A 25,142-nucleotide genomic window follows, 5' to 3' on the forward strand; every position below is an offset into this window, starting at 1 on the left:
TGTCTGATTACTCTTTCGTGAAGTTTTCTGCGTTTAAATGCTGTAAAAATGCAAGTTGTTATCTGAACCCACGCCTTCAGTGGCAACACAGCTGGTTAAACAACATCTCACACCTGCTACCAGACAGCAACAAATTTAATAAAGCTACATCAAGTTTACACTTAACTGAAGCTTTCAACAGGATCTGGTAGTCTCTACTCTCATATCTTGTTTCGTGACAAACAATTCCAGCTCGCAGCTCTGAAACACCTTTCCAATTCACTAAGAGTACTGCATTCTCCCACTTTTCACTACTACAGGAATCCCTGCAGGGTGCTGCTCTTCTTGCTTTGTCACTCTGCAACTCTTACACTTATGACTGCCACCTGGAAGATTTTCAGTTAGAACATAAAATAGTGCAACTCAACATGAAGAGAATGATTACCTGTCTCTCCTCCAGCACCGCTTCATGGTGTGACGGCTCTTCAACCTTTGCTGGCTCAGACACATATTTTGATAACGTTTCCTGTAAACGTCTCTGATACATTGGCTCTTGCCTGGGCTTTGAGAAGGCTTCTTTTTGCTTTCTATAGAGTTCCTGCAGACGTTTGTTCTTTTGTTCCATTGCTTCCTTCTGGGCTTTCTTCTCCTCTGTCTGCCTCTTTTTCCTTTCTACCTGCTGCCTGGCAATATATTGGCGCACTTCCTCAGCATCATAGTGCCGCAATCGCTTCAGCTGCATTTCTGTGCTCAGGTTGTGCCTCTCCTGCTTCCTCTTAACTGGGCTCACACTTCTCGAAGAGAACCGGATTCCAATTGGTCTCTTACCTTCTTCCAAACCAACCTTGACTTCTGGATCTGGATGGGATGACTTCAGTTGAAGGTCATCGAGAATCCCTTGCACTTCTGCTGGCAGCACATGTGTATTCAGCATGTCCAATTCATTTTTCCCCTCTTTCTTTCTTCGGTCAGTCTCTAGCTGCTGCTCAGGTCTCTGTCTCTCAGAACTCCTGGGACGAAGCCTTTTAGAAGCTTCAAGCCTGGTGTCAGAGTCTGTTCTTGTGGTATTTCCTGTAGAAAGGGAATTTTAAGACTTTCAGTGAGAAAATTACTTCTTTTAGGAATGAGGTGGGTAGCTTTGCACTGATTACTGACAAACGATGGCAGCAGTGTACACCATCTACAATACGCAGGGCAACAAATCAAGGCTCATTTAACAGAATCTTCCAAACTCTCGTATTCTACCATCTACAAGGATAGGGACAACAGATACATGGAAACAACATCCCCTAAAAATGCCTTTCCAAGTCATTCACCACTAGGAACTATAATCATCATTTTTTCAGTGTCACTGATTTAAGATCCTAGAACACCATTCTTAAGTGTTGAGAGTATCCCTACATCTCAAGGGCTGTAGCAGGTCAAGAAAACAGCTCATGACAACCTACTCCATAAAAATTATGAACAGACAATAAATACTGCCATGCAAGCAACGCCCACTAATTATGAAAAATAGATTACATTGAACCTTGCACACATTTGATTGTTATAATTTCAAAGAAGAAAGAAAGAATTATCAAGACAGAAACAGAAATTGTAGGGGACAAGGGAGAGACAACATAGGGTGAGCCGGACAGACTGTAAAGCTTTAGCACAAACCACCTTTGCAGTTGGCTTCCACCATGTTAATAAAGCTGACTCAAAGATACTATTCACTATGGTAGGGCATTCAAATATCAGGGTTCAGAGCTGACAGCAAGGTACGAGACGTAGCCAAGTGACATTTGTTTTCAAGCTAGTGAAGCAAATAATGGTAGAGGTTCACATGACGTGCACTTCTATAAAAACCTGAGTAACAGTAAGACAATAGGGTTGAGTTAGGAATAGGATGATCTTCGTTGGGTTTCACATCCTTTGTCCTTTCTGAAAACTTGAGCAAAACTGCTCACAGCTTAATTCTCAAAAATACTAATCAGGCAGCTCAAAAAATTACATGTTTTTGGTACCAGAAACCTGAAGTTCCAAGGCTTTAACTAAACCTGTAAATAATGTATTTTTCTTTATTCATTAACTGAATGAGGGAGTCATTATCTAGGCAGCATTTATTGCCCAGAGAGCAGTTTTACACTCAACCACATTGAGGTGGGTCTGGAGTCACATGTAGACCTGACCAAGTATGAACAGTAGTTTCCTTCCCTAGAGGGCATTAGTGAACCAGATGGTTTTTCTGACAATCGGCAATGGATTCATGGTCATCAATAGGTTCTTAATTCCAGATATTTTAATGAATTCAAATTCTACCATCTGCCATGGTAGGATTCAAACACGGATTTCCAGAACGTTAACTAGGACTCTGGATTAACAGCTCAACGACGATACCACTAGGCCATTGCCTCCCCAAATCAAACTTTACATGCTCTTTGGGGGACCTGGGGCTGCTGGAGTGGAGAACAGAAAGAATTGAATGTTATACAAAGAACTTCCCCCATAAACAATGCGAAAGATATATTGATGTAAATAATGTGGGTGACAGCAAGTATGTTGCTTATTCATATCTCACTCTTAAAATTAAAACACAACTAAACTAGGTTTTCAACTCCAATGTAAACTACACATCATTGACAAAGCCAATCACAGCATTAGCGCTCACACATTAACAACTGTTAGTGGGCGAACAGATGAACATGAGCAGATCTGGTTCCACTTATGAGCTGGGGTCAAAACATTCAAGATCAGCCAAGACAGAAGGTTTGAGCATTCATCAGCTACTCACTTGGTCTGACATTCCTTTCTCTCCCAGAACTTGTGCTGGGAGCCTTTTCATTTTCCTTCGCTGTTTTAGGTGCAGGTCCCAAAACCATCTTAACCAACTTCTGGCCTTCACGCCAGGAGCCTGTGCTGATAACATGAGGACCTGAAAGAAAAGAACAGAACCTATGAATTGAAGTCCAGAGAAGCCAGGTTTTGAATCATTTAACAATGACTTCACACTCACAAAATGCTCGTTCTTTGAAGTCTACACAAGTCTTCAAAGCACATTTCCCTAGCACAGAACAAAAATACTCCAAATCCAACTCTACAAATTGCAGTTAAAGCCAACAAAGTCCTGTGAACAACTGATGAGAGCTCAGTCTTCTGCAACTTCACCACATCCAACCTTGTCTTCAGGAGGTAAAAGGTATCAAAGGCATATTCAAGAAATGCTAACTTATGTACCTGGTCCTCAGAAGAATCTACCCACGTCCTTCAGCTTATGCATCTCCATTCATTCATGAAGTCAGGAGGTATGGGATGCAGGGTGATTTGGCTGTCTGGATTCAGAATTGATTGGCTGGCAGGAGGCAGAGAGTGGTTGTAGATGGTAAGTATTCTGCCTGGAGGTCAGTGCTGAGTGGTGTCCCGCAGGGTTCTGTTCTTGGGCATCTGCTCTTTGCAGTTTTTATAAATGACTTGGATAAGGAGGTTGATGGGTGGGTTAGTATGTTTGCTGATGACACAAAGGTTGGAGGTGCCGTTGATAGTATCAAGGGCTATTGCAGGCTTCAGCGAGACATTGACAGTATGCAGAGCTGGGCTGAGAAGTGGCAGACGGAGTTCAACCTGGATAAATGCAAAGTGATGCATTTTGGAAGGGAGAACTTAAATGCTGAATATAGGATTAAAGGCAGGATTCTCAGCAGTGTGGAGGAACAGCGGGATCTTGGTGTTCAAGTGCATAGCTCCCTCAAAGTTGCCACCCAGGTGGACAAGGTTGTTAAGAAAGCATATGGTGTTTTGGCTTTCATTAACAGGGGGATCGAGTTTAAGAGCCACGAGGTTTTGCTGCAGCTCTACAAAACCCTGGTGAGATCACACTTGGAATATTGTGTCCAGTTCTGGTCGCCATATTATAGGAAAGATGTGAAGGCTTTGGAGAGGGTGCAAAGGAGGTTTACCAGGATGCTGCCTGGACTGGAGGGCTTGTCTTACGAGGACAGGTTGACTGAGGTCGGACTTTTCTCTCTGGAGAGAAGGAGGAAGAGAGGTGACCTGATCGAGGTGTACAAGGTAATGAGAGGCATTGAGAGAGTCGATAACCAGAGACTTTTCCCCAGGGCAGGATTGATTGCCACGAGGGGTCATAGTTTTAAGGTGTTAGGAGGGAGGTAAAGAGGAGACGTCAGAGGGAGGTTCTTCACCCAGACAGTTGTGAGCGCATGGAATAATTTACCAGTGGTAGTTGCGGAAGCGGAGTCATTAGTGACATTTAAGCGACTGCTGGACTTGCACATGGACAGCAGTGAATTGAGGGGAATGTAGGTTAGGTTATTTTATTTTTGGATTAGGATTATTCCACGGCACAACATCGTGGGCTGAAGGGCATGTACTGTGCTGTACTTTTCTATGTTCTATGTTCTATACAAGTCCTGTTCTTTCAGAACTCCTCACTTCCTATTTCCCATCATGTTAATTGCACATAGAGTCAATCCATGGCTCACCTAGCTCATCAACCAGCACAGATTAGTTGAAATTTCCAAAGATACTCAACGAAAATCATCCTTTCAAATTTCTACTAATGCCTTCAGCTTCATCCAGGATGAGCCATGTAGCAAACAATTTCACTATTCTGGCTCACTCTTTGCCATCACTCCCACATTATTACGAGACAGCTACCACAATTGCAAATTTCCATATCCAGATGGATATTCACTTAGTTCAACAGGTCTTTCTCCCTTTAACAAAAGTCCAAGGCATCTACCAAGACTCAGGCAGCACATCGCTTTCACCTCTGAACTAGGAAACTGCAGGTTCAAATCTTACATATAGAAACTAGGCCGAGACGGAAGTGGAGCATTGAAAGGATACTGCATAATCAGGGTGCTGTCTTTTTGTATGAGACCAAACTGAGAGATTGCTTTCTCAGAAAGATGTAAAGATACAGCAGTATATTGGAAGAGGTGGCGTGAAGAGGTTTGCTGTTCTGTTGGCCACTATTTATCCCACAGTCAATATCAAAAAAGTTAGCTGATCATTTAAACATTGCTGTTGTGACAATGCTATGCAATGACATCAAAATCTTCATTTTTAAATCTTTTCAGTCTGATTCCCCTTCCCCAGGCAATTTTCTTACCAGTATTCTCTGATTATCTCTGTCTGCATTCCAGTTAATTCATGACAGCTACTCTGAAATGTTCTCTTGAATCATGTGTTATCATCTAACTCCTTTCTTTGACAAATCTAGGCTTATTTTGATCTTGTCCTCAGTCTTCCACTTCAGCATGCCTATTTCTGAATGGCTGTTCACCTCACTCCCATATCTACATGGTGGAATCTAAAATTAGTCATTGATATTGGGATTCAACATCTTGCTGCAAAACGAAACATAATAAACCCTAAAGACAAATCTCTAACAGTATTTGACAACAATTCGACTAGAGAACAAACATATCTGCAAACTTATTGCAACTTTTGCCATTGCAGAATGTCCAAAAGAACCGTCAACAAATTAATTTTGAAAAGCAGACAGTCACTGTCACGTGGCAAAAGGAGCAATCAGCCTGAATTTCGAAGTTTGGATAAGAGATCAGGAAGGTAAATTGATAGTGAATCTGTTTCTGCAAAGTGCAGGTTAAGAGACGGTTGGGACACTCACTGAATGAACTCCTTCATTCTTCTTCAAATGCAATGAACTATATCTCTTGGATCTTTAATGTAACAAAATGGCCAAAAATGATATATGATATTGTAGCAGATTCTTCTAGATCCATCCAAATGTGCAGTCAAGGGACCACAAATTCATGCTGTGTCTATCACCAGCACTTCTGCAGCAGTGTATTCAGAAACAGCCTGCATTATGCATTCTATGTCCTAGGATGGAGCCTCAACCAACAATCTTCTCACTCAGACACAATGATGCCATGGGAGTCAAGTAGAGATGTAATTCAGTCAACTGCAGCATCCGATTGATGTCTGCAACATTAATGCTAGCCCCACCCCAGAATCAGTGCTCATCCCATTACAAACCACCGTGTTGAACTGTACTAACTACACGATGAGGCTGTGAGTTAAGCTGCAGACTAATGTACAGGAGCTGGAAAATGATTGTTACAGTCCTCACCACCAATTTTATTAAGTAGAATTAGATAGGATATGGATACAGGTATTTATAAAACAATTCCCTAACATGCATAAGCAATGATCAATGAACAAGGGCCTGAAAAAACGATTTCTAAAGCTCAGCCAAGAGCACAAAGCTGTTAAAAGCAGAACCCTGCTGCTTGCCTTCTTTCAGCTGTGAGGCTATTAATAGGAAGTGCTGATGAACCATCCATAACCGGCGTCAGGCAGTGCAGCAAATCACCACTCCGGACCACCAACCCTCTGCAAAAATGGCAAGGCTTCAGAAGACTTCAGTTCACTGCAAACACAGGGCTTTTGCTATAGTTAGCACACAAACAGCACAACTTCTAGGTTTTCCTGAGACGGGTTACTTTATAAGATCCTGTGCTACATTGAAGGAACAAACGCAGGAATTGGGGCAACTCCCAGAAGCTTGACGTGCATGATTTTAACAAGTGTAATAATAGTTTTAGTTAAAAAAGGATAACGCAATATAGGCAAAGTACTTCATGGCTCTGAACAGCAAAAAATTGGGACAAAAATTTAAATCCGGTAGTACACTGCTACCTTAAACCCTTCCAAGAGCTGGGAATTAAGGAGATAATGGGAACTGCAGATGCTGGAGAATCCAAGATAACGAGGTGTGAAGCTGGAGGAACACAGCAGGCCCAGCAGCATCTCAGGAGCACAAAAGCTGACGTTGCAGGCCTAGACCCTTCATCAGAGAGGGGGATGGCGTGAGGGTTCTGGAATAAATAGGGAGAGAGGGGGAGGCGGACCGAAGATGGAGAGAAAAGATGATAGGTGGAGAGGAGAGTATAGGTGGGGAGGTAGGGAGGGAATAGGTCAGTCCAGGGAAGACGGACAGATCAAGGAGGCGGGATGAGGTTAGTAGGTAGGAGATGGAGGTGTGGCTTGAGGTGGGAGGAAGGGATAGGTGAGAGGAAAATCTTCCCTTCCCCCACTGCATCCCAAAACCAGCCCAGCTCGTCCCCTTCCCACCACTGCATCCCAGCCCAGCTTGTCCCCTCCCCCCCACTGCATCCCAAAACCAGCCCAGCTTGTCCCCGCCTTCCTAACCTGTTCTTCCTCTCACCTATCCCTTCCTCCCACCTCAAGCCGCACCTCCATTTCCTGCCAACTAACCTGATCCCGCCTCCTTAACCTGTCCGTCTTCCCTGGACTGACCTATCCCCTCCGTACCTCCCTACCTATACTCTCCTCTCCACCTATCTTCTTTTCTCTCCATCTTCATTCTGCCTCCCCCTCTCTCCCTATTTATTCCAGAACACTCTCCCCATCCCCCTCTCTGGAGGAGGGTTTAGGCCCAAAACGTCAGCTTTTGTGCTCCTGAGACATTGCTTGGCCTGCTGTGTTCATCCAGCTTCACACTTTGTTAGCTGGGAATTAGGACTTAGGTTTAAACACAATTTTCCATGCCAGGTACTCTGAATAGCAGCGGTACTACGAAAGTTGCAAAGTTATCAAAGTGTTTTTTTTACAAATTACTATGAAGTGTAATCATTGTGCAATGTATGAAACATGGTAGCAAACCTATATTCAACAAACCCCCTCAAACAGCAATACAATAATAAACAGATAACCTGCATTCTGTGACGCTTATGAAGGATAGATGTCTGTCTGGACAACATGGACAATTTCCTGTTCTCCTGTGAAAATGGGTTACGGGATCTTTTATGCTTCACAAGCAGCTGAATGGAGCCACAGTTTAATATCTAGAATGAAAGACTGTGCATAGCAGACAGTGCAGTCTCCCTCAGTACCACAAAAATTGGTCATAAAATGTGAGGCTGGATGAACACAGCAGGCCAAGCAGCATCTCAGGAGCACAAAAGCTGACATTTCAGGCCTAGACCCTTCATCAGAGAGGGGGATGGCGTGAGGGTTCTGGAATAAATAGGGAGAGAGGGGGAGGCGGACCGAAGATGGAGAGAAAAGAAGATAGGTGGAGAGGACAGTATGGGTGGGGAGGTAGGGAGGGGATAGGTCAGTCCAGGGAAGACGGACAAGTTAAGGAGGTGGGATGAGGTTAGTAGGTAGGAGATAGAGGTGCGGCTTGGGGTGGGAGGAAGGGATGGGTGAGAGGAAGAACAGGTTAGGGAGGCAGAGACAGGTTGGACTGGTTTTGGGTTGCAGTAGGTGGAGGGGGAAGAGCTGGGCTGGTTGTGTGGTGCAGTGGGGGGAGGGGACGAACTGGGCTGATTTTGGGATGCGGTGGGGGAAGGGGAGATTTTGAAGCTGGTGAAGTCCACATTGATACCATTGGGCTGCAGGGTTCCCAAGCGGAATATGAGTTGCTGTTTCTGCAACCTTCGGGTGGCATCATTGTGGCCTCTCACCCATCCCTTCCTCCCACCCCAAGCCGCACCTCCATCTCCTACCTACTAACCTCATCTTACCTCCTTGACCTGTCAGTCTTCCTTGGATGACCTATCCCCTCCCTACCTCCCCACCCATACTCTCCTCTCCACCTATCTTCTTTTCTCTCCATCTTCGGTCCGCCTCCCCCTCTCTCCCTATTTATTCCAGAACCCTCACCCCATCCCCCTCTCTGAAGGAGGGTCTAGGCCCGAAATGTCAGCTTTTGTGCTCCTGAGCTGTGTTCAGCCAGCCTCACATTTTATTATCTTGGATTCTCCAGCATCTGCAGTTCCCATTATCACTGATACAAAAATAGGTCATTCAGGTTGTCAAGCTTGCTCCTCCATTCAATACAACCATTGCTGACCATGCACTTCAGTTTCTTTATCCCAAACTATAACTTTAGGTAACTGGTGTTTAGGAGTCTATCGATCTTTGTCTTGAACATAAGCAAAGACTGTACCTCCACATTGCTCTGGTGCATAGAATTCTGAAGATTTACAAACCTCTTGAACATAAACTGATCTCCACATGAAGTCTCACCAAGGTTCTACATAATTGATGCAAGACTTTGCTAAGCCTGTACTCAGACTAGAATGGCCGTGAGCAGAAGTGGCATCATTTTTGGTGCTATGCATTCCAAATAGGACCAGGTTACCTTACACTAAAGTGCCACCTTATTCACTAGCAAGTATCAAGTATAGAGCCAACCCACACATTCACTTATTTTATACTACAGTTCTCAGCACCGACAACCAGTACACAACAGTATTGTCAAAGGTAGGCTAATCCACACTAGGTAAATGAAAGATGGCTTCCATTTGGCTTAACAGGTTAAAGCTTCATATAAATACAAATTTCAAAAAACAAGCAGTATCTTAGTCACCAAGCAGCTTAGAAAGAGCAACGTTTGCTAAAGAATATTTTTCTTAAAAGAATGACGATTCTAGAAGAGAAGAAATTCTCCCAATTTTTCTATAGAATCCCTACCAGTGTGGAAACAGGCCCTTCAGCTCAACAAGTCCACAGTGACCCACCGCGCATCCCACCCAGATCCATCCGTCTATAACACACCTAAATCTACACATCCCCAACACTACAGGCAATTTAGCTTGGCCAATCCAACTAGCCTGCACATGTTTGGACTGTGGGAGGAAAGCGGAGCACACAGAGGAAACCCACGCAAACACGGGGAGAATGTGCAAAATTCCATACAGATAGTTACCCAAGGGTGGAAACAAACCTGGGTCCCATGGCACCGTGAGGCAGCAGTGCTAGCCACTGAGCCACCATGCCACCTCAAAAGTGGTTTATTGGTCTTTTTATTTCCAGATTATTGTTGAAATGGCAGGATTTAGGCCCCCAAAACAGTACTCGGGTCTCTGGATTAAAAGTCTAGTGATAATACTACTAGGCCATCATAGAACCCCTGACTGCAGGAACCAATGTTAGCACTATGCAGTGAGAGCAACACGGCCATATTTCAGGTGATGTTCTCTTTCCTTTATTTTAATAGCACACCACTCGAACCCAAGAACAACATGACCTACATTCTCCACCCCAGCCTTCATAGCGAAGGGTTGATTTAGATTTTCAACCCACCCCCTTTTGAAAAAGAACAGACTCAAATACATATCTTATTACACTGTTACAGTCAACATGAAGCAAAATTAATATTAGTTCCAGCTGGATTTGGACCTTCACCTGAAGAAGAGGTCCAAGCCTACCCCCACCACTATCCCCCAATACAACCCAAACCAGAGAACAGACTTTCCAGAAGAAAATCCAGACAACAAAATCATATTCCTTTAAGAAGTGCTGTCAATCCATACCAATGATCATACAAATAAGGGTATGTAACAATCTTAAAAGTACTAACAATTTAATCAATAGATTAAACATAGAAAAGAATATTGCAATGCAGAACATGCAATCTGGAGTAGTTCGATAACTCAAAGCACAATGTAAACAAATTGCTCAGCAGGATTCACAGAGAAAAAGTATACAAATTTATCACAACCACTGTGTTAGGTGTGCTTTGATGTGACTGCCCACCTCAGTCACTTGAGACAGAAAATTCAAACTTTGCCAACATTGATGGTTGTGTCACTGGAACATCATGAATTGCACAGGAAGGTGAGCAGAATGTTTACCCACTGCCTGAAATTCTAGCTTGTCATTCTGAACATGACTCAGCACTAGAAAACTTCACAACAGTGGAAACAATTTAAGATTACAAATGGTCTTACAGCAATACAAGCAAATGGAGTATTGGTTTAAGTGTGGGATTTTGAGAGTCTCTTGCTGCTAATATATCATGCATCCCTAGAGACAAGGCAGTGCTGATAGCCCACATTTGTATTTCAGGGCAATTCAAAGCTTTATTTAAGAGATAAAGATATCAAAAGGATTACTCAGCAAATTGCTGCACCAACTGCACATTTAATACCTTAATAATAGAGGGGAATACCGCATGATATTGAAGACAAGCTACCTTCTGACTGATGTCCAAAGAAACTGAATTATTATATCCTGTCATTTAACATTCAAATCAAGTGAATTATGAAATTTAACCCAGTGACTTTGTGCATTTTGTGGAAGAGGTCTATATGGCATAGATCAGCAGATCCACATTCTCATCTGAAGTCATTACTATATAAACAAAGGGCAACAGACATTTTGTCCTACATGGAACTCAATGCCAAAATTATTTATAAAGGCAGAAAACCAGTTTAAGCAACCCTTAGTAACAAATATTTATTTTGTTTACTGATTCCATTCATCCAAACGTCAAAAAAAAATGCAGTCATGGTTATGGTTAAGTCATCAATGCTGATCAGTAGAGTGTTTAGATTTCCTGACTGCCAATAGTTAAAGATGGTAGATAAGCATCAGCCTCCACTATGTTATTGATTAAAACTTTGATTATTGAATTTGAGACAGATACAATGAGACTTGACCCTTCACTTGTTATTTACCAATATACAATGAGTCATCTCGTCACGGTGAGGTTGACCCATGTCACCATGACGAGGTGACTCATTGCATATTAGTGGTGACATCAATTTCCATGGAGTGGATATATAATTATATTAATACAAGATTCAGTTAACATGATTCTCCGATGTGTTTTGGGTTTATTTTGGTTTCTGAGAAGATTCTAAGTATCTGTGCAGGATAAGGCTCTGCTAAATGCTCCATTTTGTTTCTGTACAAGTTTAAGCATAAGAACAGTTTGAGCTTCACCCACGTACACACGATCCGCAAAGAGAACCAAGTTAGCAAGCCTTAAACAGAAAATCTGGTCCACTCACTTGGCTTGGTATTGGGGCTGGGTGATCGAGCAACCTTTTGTACTTTCCGCACTGGTTTAGTGATTTTTTTCTCTTTAGCTTTTTCACATGTGACTTGCTTCATTTTACCGCTCTCTGTCAACAAAGTAAAATAAGTCAACTACTGAATGTAAGTGTGACAGATTAGTTTAGCATTTGACTAACTTACTTCAATTAAGTTGCAAAATTACACACAGGTGTAAATTATACTTTTCAATTTAATTAGAACAAATTGTTTCAAATCTTTTACAACCTGGATAAATCAACATTGTCCCAGGGAGGTTCGGAAAAGGTACAGAACACATTTAGTACAATGGTTATTGGGATGTGTGAATGTAGAGGTGAACAGACTGGACAAATGGGGCTGTTCTCCTCAGAGCACAGAAGGTTAAGAGGAGTTTGATGGAGCTCTTTAAAGTTATGAATGGTTGAGATACTTTATTTTTACTCTATTTCCAATGGCTGAGGTGTTGACAACCAAAGGGCATAAGTGAGTGGATTGACAAATGAAGCAATAGTAACAGGAGAAATAAAAAACTTTTACTACACAAATCAATTAGATCCAAATTTCACTGTACAATTGGGTTGTTGATTCAGATTCTACAGCTGCTTTAAAAGATAAGTCCATGAGAAAATAAATTGAAGGATTATGGGGATCAAGTAAAAGTTAGGCTAACTAAACTGCTCTCTAAGAGACCTTGCACAGACTTGATAGGCTGAATGATCACATTCTCTGGTGTACTGTTCTATCATATAGCCAACAATATGCTCAGAATGGGTCAGTGAAATATGAGGTAACTAATAACTAACTATACAGAGTAACGATTATTGCTGAATTTTTAACATACTGGCAAGTAGCATTAACTCTGTGAAGGCCATTTCAACTCCATATGCGCATGAGCGACAAATCTCTGCAGAGTTTTTGAGAAAGAAAACTGTTATATTCATACTATTGCATCCAACAGCCAATGTTCCTGCAAAACAGTTAGTATAGAATACTAACAAATACATTCTGCTGGAAAAGCTCAGGTCTGGTAGCATCTGTGGAGTGGAGTGAAAGATAACATTTCAGATCTATTGACCTGTCTTCAGAACTGGAATAGGGTAGAACAGTAGATGTTGTCTACATGGATTTTAATACAGCTTTCAAGAAGGTCCCTCACGGTACACCCATCCAGAAGGTTGCAATGCATGCGATCCACAGTGGCTTGACCACGTGGATTCAGAACTGGCTTGCGCTTGGAAGGCAGAGGATAGTGGTGCAAGGGTGTTTTTCTGGCTCGTAGTCTGTGATCAGTGGTGTTCTGCTATGATCCACACTGGGACCTCTGCTGTTTGTGATATATATAAATGACATGTCTACACCTAGGGGCCATGCCTTTAAGGTGAGGGGGGAAAGTTCAAAGGAGATGTGAGGAGCAAGTGCTACTAACAAACAACCCTGGCTGCAAATCAGAATCCCCTCAAAACTGGAAAGCAGTAATGGCAAAATAAACTGTACAAACTCTGCCAACTCTTAAATCGTGTACATAGTCTAAAAAACTCAATAATGCCTACCTCAACCACCATTTTGTAGTCAATATTAACCCAACAGGAGGCAACATACTACAAGAATTACGCCACAGTAATAATCAGGAGACCCAGACAATATCCAGGGACCTGGCTTCAAATCTTGATAATGACAGGTGGAGGAATTTAAATTCAATTCAAAACAAAAGTCTAAAATTAAGAGTTTAATAATAATCTTAACACCCTACGAAATGGCTGAGTAAGTTGCTCAGTGGTTACGTTCATCAAAATGTTGCCAAAAAAGAATAAAAACAGACAGATGACTTGGCATTGACCTAGGCACCAGAAATAACAATGGTAAAAAAGCAGCCCCTGTCGATCCTGCAAAGTCCTACTTACTAACTTCAGGGATCTGCTTCAAAATTGGGCAGCTGCCTCAAAGTTAGTCAAGAAACAGTCTGACATTGATAATTGAGAGGCAAACCTTATATATAATATCCCAGTGACCACTGTCCACTATCCTGCAGTATGTCCTTTTTATAGCAGCATCACATATTCATGTGACAGTAGTGGTATATATTGAATCCTCAACAGTGACTCCCGACTCAATGAAATCTCTCAGCGCCAAGTCAAACATGGGCAAGGGAAACTCCTCTTATAACACCCTTTCTTGGCTAACGAATCAGTACTCCTCCATGTTGATTAATACTTGGAAGGAGCACAGAGGATGGCAAGAATGTACTCTGGATGGGGGATTTCAAAGCCCACTACGAAGAGCAGCTCGGCACTACTGTTGAGTACGACAGAGCACTGCTGCTCCTGGTTTTGAGGCAGGTGGTGAGGGAACCATCAAGAGGGAAAAAAGCATACTTGATCTCATCCTCACCAACCCGCCAGCTGCAAATGCATCAGTTATCAAGTCAGAGTAAAACAGCACAGAAAGAGACTGATCCAATTCGCTCAAGTTGACCAGATATCCTAAATGATCTAGTCCCATTTGCCAGCATTCGACCAACATTCCTCTAAACCCTTCCTATTCGTGTACCCAGAAAATCATGAAAAACTTTTTCTGATGAAGGGTCGAGGCCCGAAACGTCAGCTTTTGTGCTCCTAAGATGCTGCTTGGCCATCCAGCCCCGCACTTTGTTATCTTGGATTCTCCAGCATCTGCAGTTCCCATTATCTCTGATCACTATTTAAGCAGCAAGTGACAGATAGAGCGAAGGAATTTTACAACCAGTGGAGCATATCTGAGCTCTGCAGTTCCACTTCATCCGATCACAAATGGTAGTGGACAATAAAGCAATTCACAGAATTAGATGATTCCATTAATATCCACTCTCAATGATGGTGGAACACAGAATTATCAATGCAAAAGTTAAGGCTGAAACATTCACCTTCATTTTCAGCCAGAGGTCCAGACTGGGTGATCCATCTCAGTCTCCTCCAGAGGTCCCAGGATCATAGATGCCAATCTTCATTCAGCCAATTCAATTCACTCCACATGTTCTCAAAAAAAAGGCTGAAGCAATTAATACTGAAAATGCCACGAACACTGACAACATTCTTACCATACCCCATCCTCTAAAACTTCCCATGCCTTTAGTCAAACTCTTCCAGTACAATTACAACACTGGCATCTGTCCAGCAATGTGGAAAATCACTCAGGCATTTCCTGTACAGAAAGATCAGGTCAAATCCAAACTGACTAATTACCACCCTAACACTTGATCATCAATAAAGTGATGGAAGGTGTCATCAAGCAACATCTGCTCAGTGACACCCAGTTTGGGACCCACCAGGGCCACTCACTCCTAACCTCATTACAGCCTTATTTCAAACGAAGCTGCATTTGACAAAGTGTGGGTTCAAGGTGCCCCTGTAAAATTGGTTTCAATGTGAATTGGAGGAAAGCTCTTCACTGGTTGGATTCATACCTGGCACGAGATGGTTATGGTTGGACGTCAGTCATCTCAACTCCAGGACATTTCTGCAGGATTTTCTCCTGGTAGTGTGCAGGTCCCAGCCATCTCAATTGTTTCATCAACATTCCCTCCATGAGATGGTCAGAAATAAGGATGTTCACTGATGATTGCGCAATGTTCAGCACCATTCATGACAACTCAAGATACTGAAGGAGTTTATGTCTCAAGACGTGAACAACATAGTGGCATGGGCTAAAAAGCAGCAGATAACAGGCACAAAACACAAATTCAGGCAATGGCCATCTTCAATAAGCAACAATCTAGCTTTCACTTGACATTTAACGGTGTTACTGTCACTCAATTTCCAATGATCAACAACCTGGGAACTAACACTAACCAGAAACACTACTGAATTAGCTATATAAATATTGCTGAGGCTACAAAAGCTGATCAGAGGCTACAAATTCTGCACCCAGCATTTCCTGACACCCCAACATCCGTCTTCCATTTACAAGGCACAGGTCAGGAGTGTGACGGAAAACGCCCCACTTGTCCAGGATGAGTGCAGCTCCAAAAACACAAGAAGCTTGCCATCATCCAGGTCAAAGCAGCCTGCTTGATCAGTGGCACATCCATAAACACCCACTCTCTCCATCACCAATGCTGAGAACCATCCGTAACCATCGATAAGGTGTGCTGTAGAAATTCACCAAAGCTCCTTTGACAGGAATATTACCATTCCTTCAGTGCTTCTGGGTAAAAATCTTTGAGTTCCCTCCTTAACAGTGTTGTGGGTCAAACCTACAGCACAGACTGAAGCAGCTGACCACACCCTAAAAGGCAACTAATAACAGGCAATAAATGCTGACGTCCTGATTGTGAATGTTTAAAAAAAAATCACATCTTGATTGATCTGGCTTCTATCTTAAATGAGAATAGATTATTGCATCTCTCCCATAAAAGATAGACTCTAATCTCCCCATATTTTCGATTCCACTGTACTACCTACAAGTCAGATGTATTGTTTCTTTATTCTGTGAATGTGGGGTTTTCGTTTGCCAGTTAAAAGCTGCATTCAGTTGCATTAATGCCACAGCATAGTTTGAAGCGGTGTTCCATATGTACGCACTGAGGAAGGATCACTGGACCTGAAACTTTAACTCAGATTTTTCTTCACAGATGCTGCCAGACTTGCTGAGCTTTTTTTGCAACTTCTGTTTTTGCTCCTGATGTACAGCATCCACAGTTCTTTTGGTTTTTATTCCCTATTTACTGTTGATAAATCACTGACAGACCTCAATTCAAAACAATCTATTTTGGTTAAATCAAGCTGTTCACACACATTCAAAAACAATGGAAACAGGGGGGTAAAGTGAAACAAACAAATAAAACAGTGGGGGAAAAATGCTGGAAATATTCAGCATTTCAAGCAGTATCTCTAAAGAGAAAGAGCTAACATTTCAGGTGAAGAGACTTTCATCAGGACTTTGCATCTAATGAATGGTCATCACATCCAGAAATGTCAACACCTGAGCTAGTTACCAGAGACCATCTGAACCCATTTAGTGATACTTCAAATACTAGCTCCAAAAATAGGATTAGGGGACAATTTTGGTTCTCTAATTATGGGGAATTAGCCCCCCTTTGTTCTTTGGCTGTGAGACTTTTTTTAAACATACAAGAGGAACCTCATTGCCAAGACTGATGCTTCATTCTGAAAGCTCACCCACAAATTAAGATTTTTTTTAAACACACATCTCAAACAGTAGTATGAAGAGCTGAGGGCTAAAGTAACATATTAATGATGGTTGGAACAAACACTCTACAAGAATCAAAATGGATTATTCTGGACACGGAAGAATGTTGTTAATTTTAATTCATATAATTTTAAAATTTATGTAAAAACCTTAGGATTAGTTTGATCCTGCGTTCTTTCTAGTGAAAATCAGATGCGGATAACATAATTGACCTTGCTCATTATTTAAGAATGTTTACTTCAAGAACTAAGAAACTAGTTTGAAGAAAATGGGTCAGGTCCTGTGCAGAAAGTAAAAAGGCACTGTTGTACAGGTTATGAATGATGTTGGAGTATTGTGTACAGTTCTGGTCACCGCATTATAAGAAGGATGTGGAAGCTTTGGAAAGGTTGCAGAGGAGATTTACTAGGATGTTGCCTGGTATGGAGGGAAGGTCTTACAAGGAAAGGCTGAGGGACTTGAGGCTGTTTTCATTAGAGAGAAGAAGGTTGAGAGGTGACTTAATTGAAACATAAAATAATCAGAGGGTTAGATAGGGTGGATAGGGAGAGCCTTTTTCCGAGGATGTGACGGTGAGCACGAGGGGGCATAGCTTTAAATTGAGGGGGTGAAAGATATAGGACAGATGTCAGAGGTAGTTTCTTTACTCAGAGAGTAGTAAGGGAATGGAACACTTTGCCTGCAACGGTAGTAGATTCACCAACTTTGGGTACATTTAAGTTGTCATTGGATAAGCATATGGACGTACATGGAATAGTGTAGGTTAGATGGGCTTGAGATCGGTATGACAGGTCGGCACAACATCGAGGGCCGAAGGGCCTGTACTGTGCTGTAATGTTCTATGTTCTACTCCCGATCACTCTGAATGCAAAAACTTCTTTTAAACAACACAGTTTCATGCCACCTGCTGTCTTACAGTACCTACCCCAGGCAACTCTTGAGCTCTTGGTGAACACTGCAGGGTAAAACAAAACGCTGTTAACTCAATTTCTTGCTCTGCAGTTGTTAAATGAATCAGCCGAGTATTTCCAGTGTTTCTGTCTCTGTTTCCAATCTCAGATAGGTAAACTTGTTATTTTATTAATCTACAGGTTGTTTGACCAGGCTGGGGGAAATGCTTGCAAGTCCACTTTTATTTTTAAACAATGCCCAGTAGGAGAATAGCGACTGGGAATAACATAACAATAATAAAAGATTCCAAAGCCTTTGCCTCCAGCACCTAGAGACACACAAGCCTGCTATCTGCGAAACACCTGTGTACTATTTACTGCAGTGGTGCAACAGGATTGGTCACATGGTACGTTCCTGATTTAGCTGCAACATTGCGACTAAATGCTTTCCTGCAAGGAGGATGGAAGAAATATCTGTCTCCAGACTGATTATAAAATTGGGGACCTGTAGCAGAGTCACATTGAAGAACATTTGGACTTTATCTGGGTAACACAAAGAGATCTTAACTACAGAAATTAACAAATGCATGCATCACTAACTAAAAGCCCCCAGGGGACAGCATCAACATGAAACACTGCAGTTTATGCTATGCATGTAGTATGAGTATGTGGCTTAATGCAAAGGAAAGGATTCATCTTTGCATTAAATTGAGGGTATTTAACACTTTCTCTGTCTCAGTACTTCATCACACAGGTATTGCCCCACACAACCGTATGAACTAATACCATTCACGTTGACACACATGTCCAGGACACACACCCAGCCAGACTCTCAACCAAGCAATATTGTGCCTCTTTCAAAACTGTCCAATCAATCCCATTCCTCTGGTGCTCCCCCATGGTCCTAGATGATTTTTCCTTTTCTACTGGGGCCTTTTTGTGGTGCAGTGGTATTGTCTTTACCCGTGGACCAAGGGCCCTGGGTTCAAGTCCCATCTGATCTAATATCTGCAAATTTCCCAAATATCTGATTTCCTTTTTTTAAAAAAAAATTTGATCCCTATACTTTCTACACTCCTCTGGGCTATCTGCAAGTTTGAGGTTTTTTGTGACCATCATAAGCTCTCTTTCTGTTTAATCTTCCACTGTATTTTTCTAGACAACCATGGTGTCTAGATTTGGCAGTACCATTCTTATTTTGAAGGGGGTCTGTCCACTTTGTCAACCAAGAATCTCATATTTTAGTGCTTCCCACTGGTTTACCAATGATTTATCCTTTAGCAGTCCATCTCATCCAAATCACATCTCGGTTTTGTAAAATTTGCCCTCCCCCAATTATAAACATTTATTCCTTTCCTATATCTGTCATTTTCTATAGTAATATTAAAGCTAATTGAATTGTGACACTATTCCTGATATGGTTGCCAATGTCACTTCACCCACATGCCAACTTCTTTTCCAAGACTAAATCCAGAATTGCAACACCATCTTATTTCAAAGAATCCTAATTTGCCTTTTTATAAAAGAAATCAGTCATTATCGCATACCTTTCAAAGTGCAAGCTACTTTTTCCTTGATTATTGTCTGTGAAAGTTTATCCATTTCCTGTTGTTAATTTAGAAATTGATTGCTGAATTGTACGGTTAAAGGTGATTGGCATTGGCTCTAGCTCTACTGCAGAGAAGTTGGTCAGTCTCCAGTAAGTGACTATGGTCATTTCTATTTTAACATAATATATAGATTTATGGTAAAGTTAATAAAATGTATGAAAGACAACAATGAAATAATCAAAACGGATTAACAATGGCAGCAATGGGTGCTGTATCATGGTATGTGGAAGTGCCTGGATACGACCATGATCCAGCGTGACCATGCCTGCTGTTAGTGTTTTAAATCTGAGTACCTTTGGCTCACAGATTACAAGCTGGAGGCTCATAACATGCACGGTGATGCATCAGGGAGGGGAAAATTATCAGATTTTTGTATTAGGAGGAACCCACCACTTAGAACAAAGAAAATTACAGCACAGGAACAGGCCCTTCGACTCTCCAAGCCTGCACCGATCCAGCTCCTCTGTCTAAACCAGTCATCGATTTTCAAAGAGTCTGTACACTTTTGCTCCCCGTCCATCCACGTACCTGTCCAGATACATCTCAAAAGACACTATCGTGTCTGCGTCTACCACCTCTGCCGGCAACACATTCCAGGCATCCACCACCCTCTGCTCAAAGAACTTTCCACACATATCTCCCTTAAACTTTTCTCCTCTCACTTTGAACTCATGACCCCTAGTAATCGAGTCCCCCACTTTGGGGAAAAAGCTTCTTGCTATGCACCTTGTCTATACTCCTCATGATTTTGTAGACCTCAGTCAGTTCCCCTTCAATCTCCATCTTTCTATTGAAAATAATCCTAATCTACTCAACCTCTCTTCATAACTAGCACCCTCCATACCAGGCAACATCCTGGTGAACCTCCAATGCACCCTCTCCAAAGCATCCCATGTCACACACCTTGACCACGCTATTGACCTGCGTTGCCACCTTCAGGGAACAAGGGACCTGAACACCCAGATCTCTCTGTTCATCAAATTTCCCCAGGGCTTTTCAATTTACTGTATAGTTCGCTCTTGAATTAGATCTTCCAAAATGCATCACCTTGCATTGCCCGGACAGAACTCCATGTGCCATTTATCTGCACAACTCTCCAATCTATCTATATTCTGCTGTAATCTCTGAGTGTAGTCCCCTTCACTATCTGCTGCTCCACCAATCTTTGTGTCATCTGCAAACTTGCTAAGCAGACCACCTACACCTTCCTCCAAATCATTTACGTATATCACAAACAACTGTGGTCCCAGCACAGATCCCTGTGGAACACCACTAGTCACAGGTCTCCAATTTGAGAAACACCCTTCTACTATTACACTCTGTCTCCTGTTGCCTAGCCAGTTTTTTTTATCTATCTAGCTAGCATACCCTCAACCACATGCGGCTTCACTTTCTCCATCAGCCTGCCATGGAGAACCTTATCAAAAGCATTACTGAAGTCCAAGTGTATGACATCTACAGCCTTTCCCTCAATCAACTTTGTCACGTCCTCAAAGAATTCTATTAAGTTGTTAAGACATGACCTTCCCTGCACAAAACCATGTTGCCTATCACTGATAAGCCCATTTTCTTCCAAATGGGAATAGATCCCATCCTTCAGTATCTTTTCCAGCAGCTTCCCTACCACTGACGTCAGGTTCACCTCATTGGACAGACCCCACTACAAAAGCTTACCATGAGCAGGAGCAGCCTTCATTTACGTGGGCAGCTGCTGCACCAGAGACGACGACGACTCTAACCAAACAAAGGACTCGGTGGTGTGTAGATAAGGTAAGGCTTTTTCTATTGCATTTTTTTAATATCACGTGATTGGTAAAAACGTTTTTCGTTCCTTTCTCATTTATCTAAGTTAAGTTTAAGATTAAAAACGGCAGGAGATCTAAGGCCAGTGTTATGCTCCGCTTGCTCAATGTGGGAGCTCAGGGACACTGCTGACGTCCCTGACTCCTTTACGGGCAGGAAGTGCGTCCAGCTGCAGCTCTTGTTAGACCGCAATGACAGCTCTGGAGCTGCAGATGGACTCACTTTGGAGCATACGTGATGCTGAGGGTGGGGCGTGGATAGCACGTTTAGCGAATTGGTCACACCGCAGATTAGGATTGCTGAGGGAGAAAGGGAATGGGTGACCAAAAGGCAGATAAAGAGTAGGAAGGCAGTGCAAGTGTCCCCTGCGGTCACCTCCCTCCAGAAAAGGTATTCCATTTTGGATACTGTTGGCGGAAGATGGCTCACCAGGGGAAGGCAGCAGTAGCCAGGTTCATGGCACCCTGGCTGGCTCTGCTGTACAGAAGGGCAGAGAAGAGTGGAAGGGCTTTAGTCATTGGGGATTCAATTGTAAGGGAAGTAGATAGGCAGTTCTGTGGTCGAAAACGAGACTCTCAAATGGGTTGGCCTGCTGTGTTCATCCAGCCTCACATTTTATTATCTTGGATTCTCCAGCATCTGCAGTTCCCATTATCTCTCAAATGGGATGTTGCCTCCCAGGTGCACGGGTCGGGGATATCTTAGATCGGCTGCACAGCATTCTGAAGGGGGAGGACGAACACCCAGTTGTCGTGGCGCAGAAAAGCACCAATGAGAGGTAGAAAATGGGATGAGGTCCTACAAGCAGAAATTAGGGAGTTGGGAGCCAAGTTTAAAAGTAGGACCTCAAAGGTAGTAATCTCAGGATTGCTAAGTGCTAGTCAGAGCAGAAATGAAAGAATAGCCAGAATGAATGCGTGGCTTGAGAGATGGTGCAGGAAGGAGGGGTTCAGAATTTTGGGACCGGTTCTGGGAAAGGTGGGACTATTACAAATTGGACAGTCTATGCCTGGGCCAGACTGGAACCAATGTCCTCAGGGGTGCTTTTGCTAATGCTGCTGGGGAGGGTTTAAACTAATGTGGCGGGGGATGGGAACCAAATATCGGACAGAAAGGAGGTAGTAACTAAAGAGATGATGGGAACTGCAGATGCTGGAGAATCCAAGATAACAAAGCGTGAAGCTAGAAGAACACAGCAGGCCAAGCAGCATCTCAGGAGCACAAAAGCTGACGTTTCGGGCCTAGTCCCTTCATCAGAGCACATGTCTGAAACATGAGCTTTTGTGCTCCTAAGATGCTGCTTGGCCTGATGTGTTCATCCAGCTTCACACTTTGTTATCTAGGTAGTAATTAAAGCCTGTAGGGAATTGATAATGAAATCAGCGTGGGATCACTTAGAATACTGCATGCAGTTCTGGTTGCCCCATCACAGGAAGGATGTGGAAGCATTGCAAAAGGTGCCGAGGAGATTTACCAGGATGTTGCCTGATCTGGAGCAAAGGCCTTATAAAGAAAGACTGAGGGATTTCAGTCTGTTCTCACTGGAGTGAAGAAGGCTCTGAGGGGATTTAATAGAGACATACAAGATGATCAGAGGATTAGATAGGGTGGACAGTGAGTCTTTTTCAGAGGATGATGACATCAGCTTATACGAGGGGGCATAGCTACGAATTGAGGGGTGATAGATTTAAGACAGATGTCAGAGGCAGGTTCTTTACTCAGAAAATGGTACATCCTGCCTGCCAATGTGGTTAACTCAGCCACATTAGGAGCATTTAAACAGTCCTTGGATAAGCAGACGGATGATGTTGGGATAGTGTAGGGGGATGGGCTTAGATTAGTTCACAGGTCGGCGCAACATCAAGGGCCGAAGGGTCTGTTGTGCGCTGTATTGTTCTATGTTCTATGACTAAAAGGAAGAGTAGGCAGGGAGCAGATGATGAACGCAAAGGGACAGGTGGTCTGAGGTGCATTTGTTTTAATGCGAGAAGTGTAGTAGATTAGGCAGATGACCTCAGGGCTTGGATTGGAACCTGGTAGTATAATGTTATTGCTCTTTATGAGACTTGGTTGAGGGAAGGGCATGATTTGCAACTCAGATGTCCCAGGGTAGCAATGCTTCAGGCGAGATAGAGAGGGAGGTAAAAGGGGTGGAAGAGTTGCATTACTGGTCAAAGACGATATCACAGCTGTACTGAAAACAGGCACTATGGGCAGAACTCAGAAACAGGAAGGGTGCAGTAACAATGTTGGGGCTGTACTACAGGCCTCCCAACAGCGAACGTGAAATAGAGGAACAAATATGTAAACAGATTATGGAAAGGAGTAGGAGTAGGAGTAGGTGGTGACGGGAGATTTCAATTTTCTCAATATTGATTGGGATTCACTTAGTGTTAGGGGTCAAGATGGAGCAGAATTCGTGAGGAGCATCCAGGAGGATTTTCTAGAGCAGTATGTATGTAGTCCAACTCGGGAAGAGGCCATACTGAACACGGTGTTAAGGAATGAGCCCAGCCAGGTGGCTGAAATTAAAGTAGGGGACTACATTGGAAAGAGCGACCACACTTTAGGTTTAGGATAGGGTCTTCTGATTTGATTGGTGATTAGGAGACCAGATGCTTAGGGGTTAGCACTGTAGCCTCACAGCGCCAGGGACCCGGGTTCAATTCCAGCCTTGGGTAACTGTGTGAAGTTTGCACATTCTCCCCATGTCTGCACGGGTTTCCTCCAGATGCTCTGGTTTCCTCCCACAGTCCAAAGATGTGCAGACTAGGTGGATTGGCTATGCTAAATTGCCCGTAGTGTTCAGGGGTGTGTGGGTTATAGGGGGATGGGTCTGGGTCTGGGTGGGATGCTCCAAGGGGCGGGGTGGACTTGTTGAGCCAGAGGGCCTGTTCCCACACTGTAGGGAATCTAATCTTATGAGGATGTAACTATGAGTGAAGCAAGCAAGCAAGAGGATCCAGAGATTCGGAGAACCAGCCTCTGCAAGGGTCCAATAGGTATTAGGTTCTCAGCCTGTCTGGTAGAGAGCAGGACCTGCAGGGTGGAGGAGCAAACTGATCATAGCCTCATAATCAGCCATTCAAGTTGGGGAAGCAACCGAAATGTCACAGTAGACAGGCACCATTCCCTGCAGAGTCCAAGAATTCAACCACTCTGGTACCTAGCTGATGCTAGTAGTGTCAAATCTGCTCAGGACTGGAAAATAACTTGCAGTGGGAAGGGGGAGATCAATGTACGTACTCGCAAAATAGACAGAACTATGAATGAGGTTCTGCTTGTAGTGTATGAGAAATTAAGTAAACTAAAAAGAATCACAAAGGTTATAACCTCTAAACTGCTTCTGAGCCCTGAGCAAATTGGCACTGACTAAGAAAAACTTAAAGAGCTGAATATGTGGCTTAAGACGAGTGTGCAAACGGGTTCCGGGTCATGGGCCAATGGCATCAGTACTGGTGAAAGTGGGAACTGAGGGGGAACAGGCAAAAATCTATTAGAGACAGTACATAGTGGAAAATGTGAATTGACTCACTTTGACAAAAATAACTTTTAAAAAGAGAGGGCAGTACATAAATAGAGAATCACTGCATAATTCTGAGGTGCGGAGGGATTTAAATGGTCTGGCACAAAAATCAGACAAGTTAGTACACGGGTACAACAAGTAATCAAGATACCCAAGTGGATGCTATCCTTTATACGAAGGGAATCAAATGTAAAAGTGGGGTGTTATACTTCAGTTCTACAAGGAATTGATCAGATCGTATCTTAAATACTGTGTACAGATTTGGTCTCCTTATTTCAGGAAGCAAGTGTATGCATTGAGGAAGGTTTACTCGATTGATTGCCAGAACGA

General features: G+C 42.9%; 1 protein-coding gene across 8 annotated transcripts in view; it reads right to left on the reverse strand.

Annotated features, from left to right (window-relative positions):
* Window positions 1-25,142, reverse strand: part of cep350 (centrosomal protein 350) — a 165,428-nt gene that overhangs the window by 97,712 nt on the left and 42,574 nt on the right. For 5 of the 8 annotated variants that reach the window (XM_059647715.1, XM_059647716.1, XM_048539010.2 and 2 more), the window contains exons 8-11: window positions 17,909-17,938; window positions 11,775-11,888; window positions 2,753-2,893; window positions 425-1,050 (exon numbers count right to left, since the gene is read on the reverse strand). In XM_059647715.1, the coding sequence (XP_059503698.1) occupies window positions 425-1,050; window positions 2,753-2,893; window positions 11,775-11,888; window positions 17,909-17,938 (911 nt within the window). The remainder of the gene's footprint in view (window positions 1-424; window positions 1,051-2,752; window positions 2,894-11,774; window positions 11,889-17,908; window positions 17,939-25,142) is intronic. The other 3 variants (XM_059647718.1, XM_048539009.2, XM_059647717.1) reach the window with 1 other exon arrangement.

This window comes from Stegostoma tigrinum, chromosome 8, assembly GCF_030684315.1.
Source record: "Stegostoma tigrinum isolate sSteTig4 chromosome 8, sSteTig4.hap1, whole genome shotgun sequence".
Classification (NCBI taxonomy): Eukaryota; Metazoa; Chordata; class Chondrichthyes; order Orectolobiformes; family Stegostomatidae; genus Stegostoma; species Stegostoma tigrinum.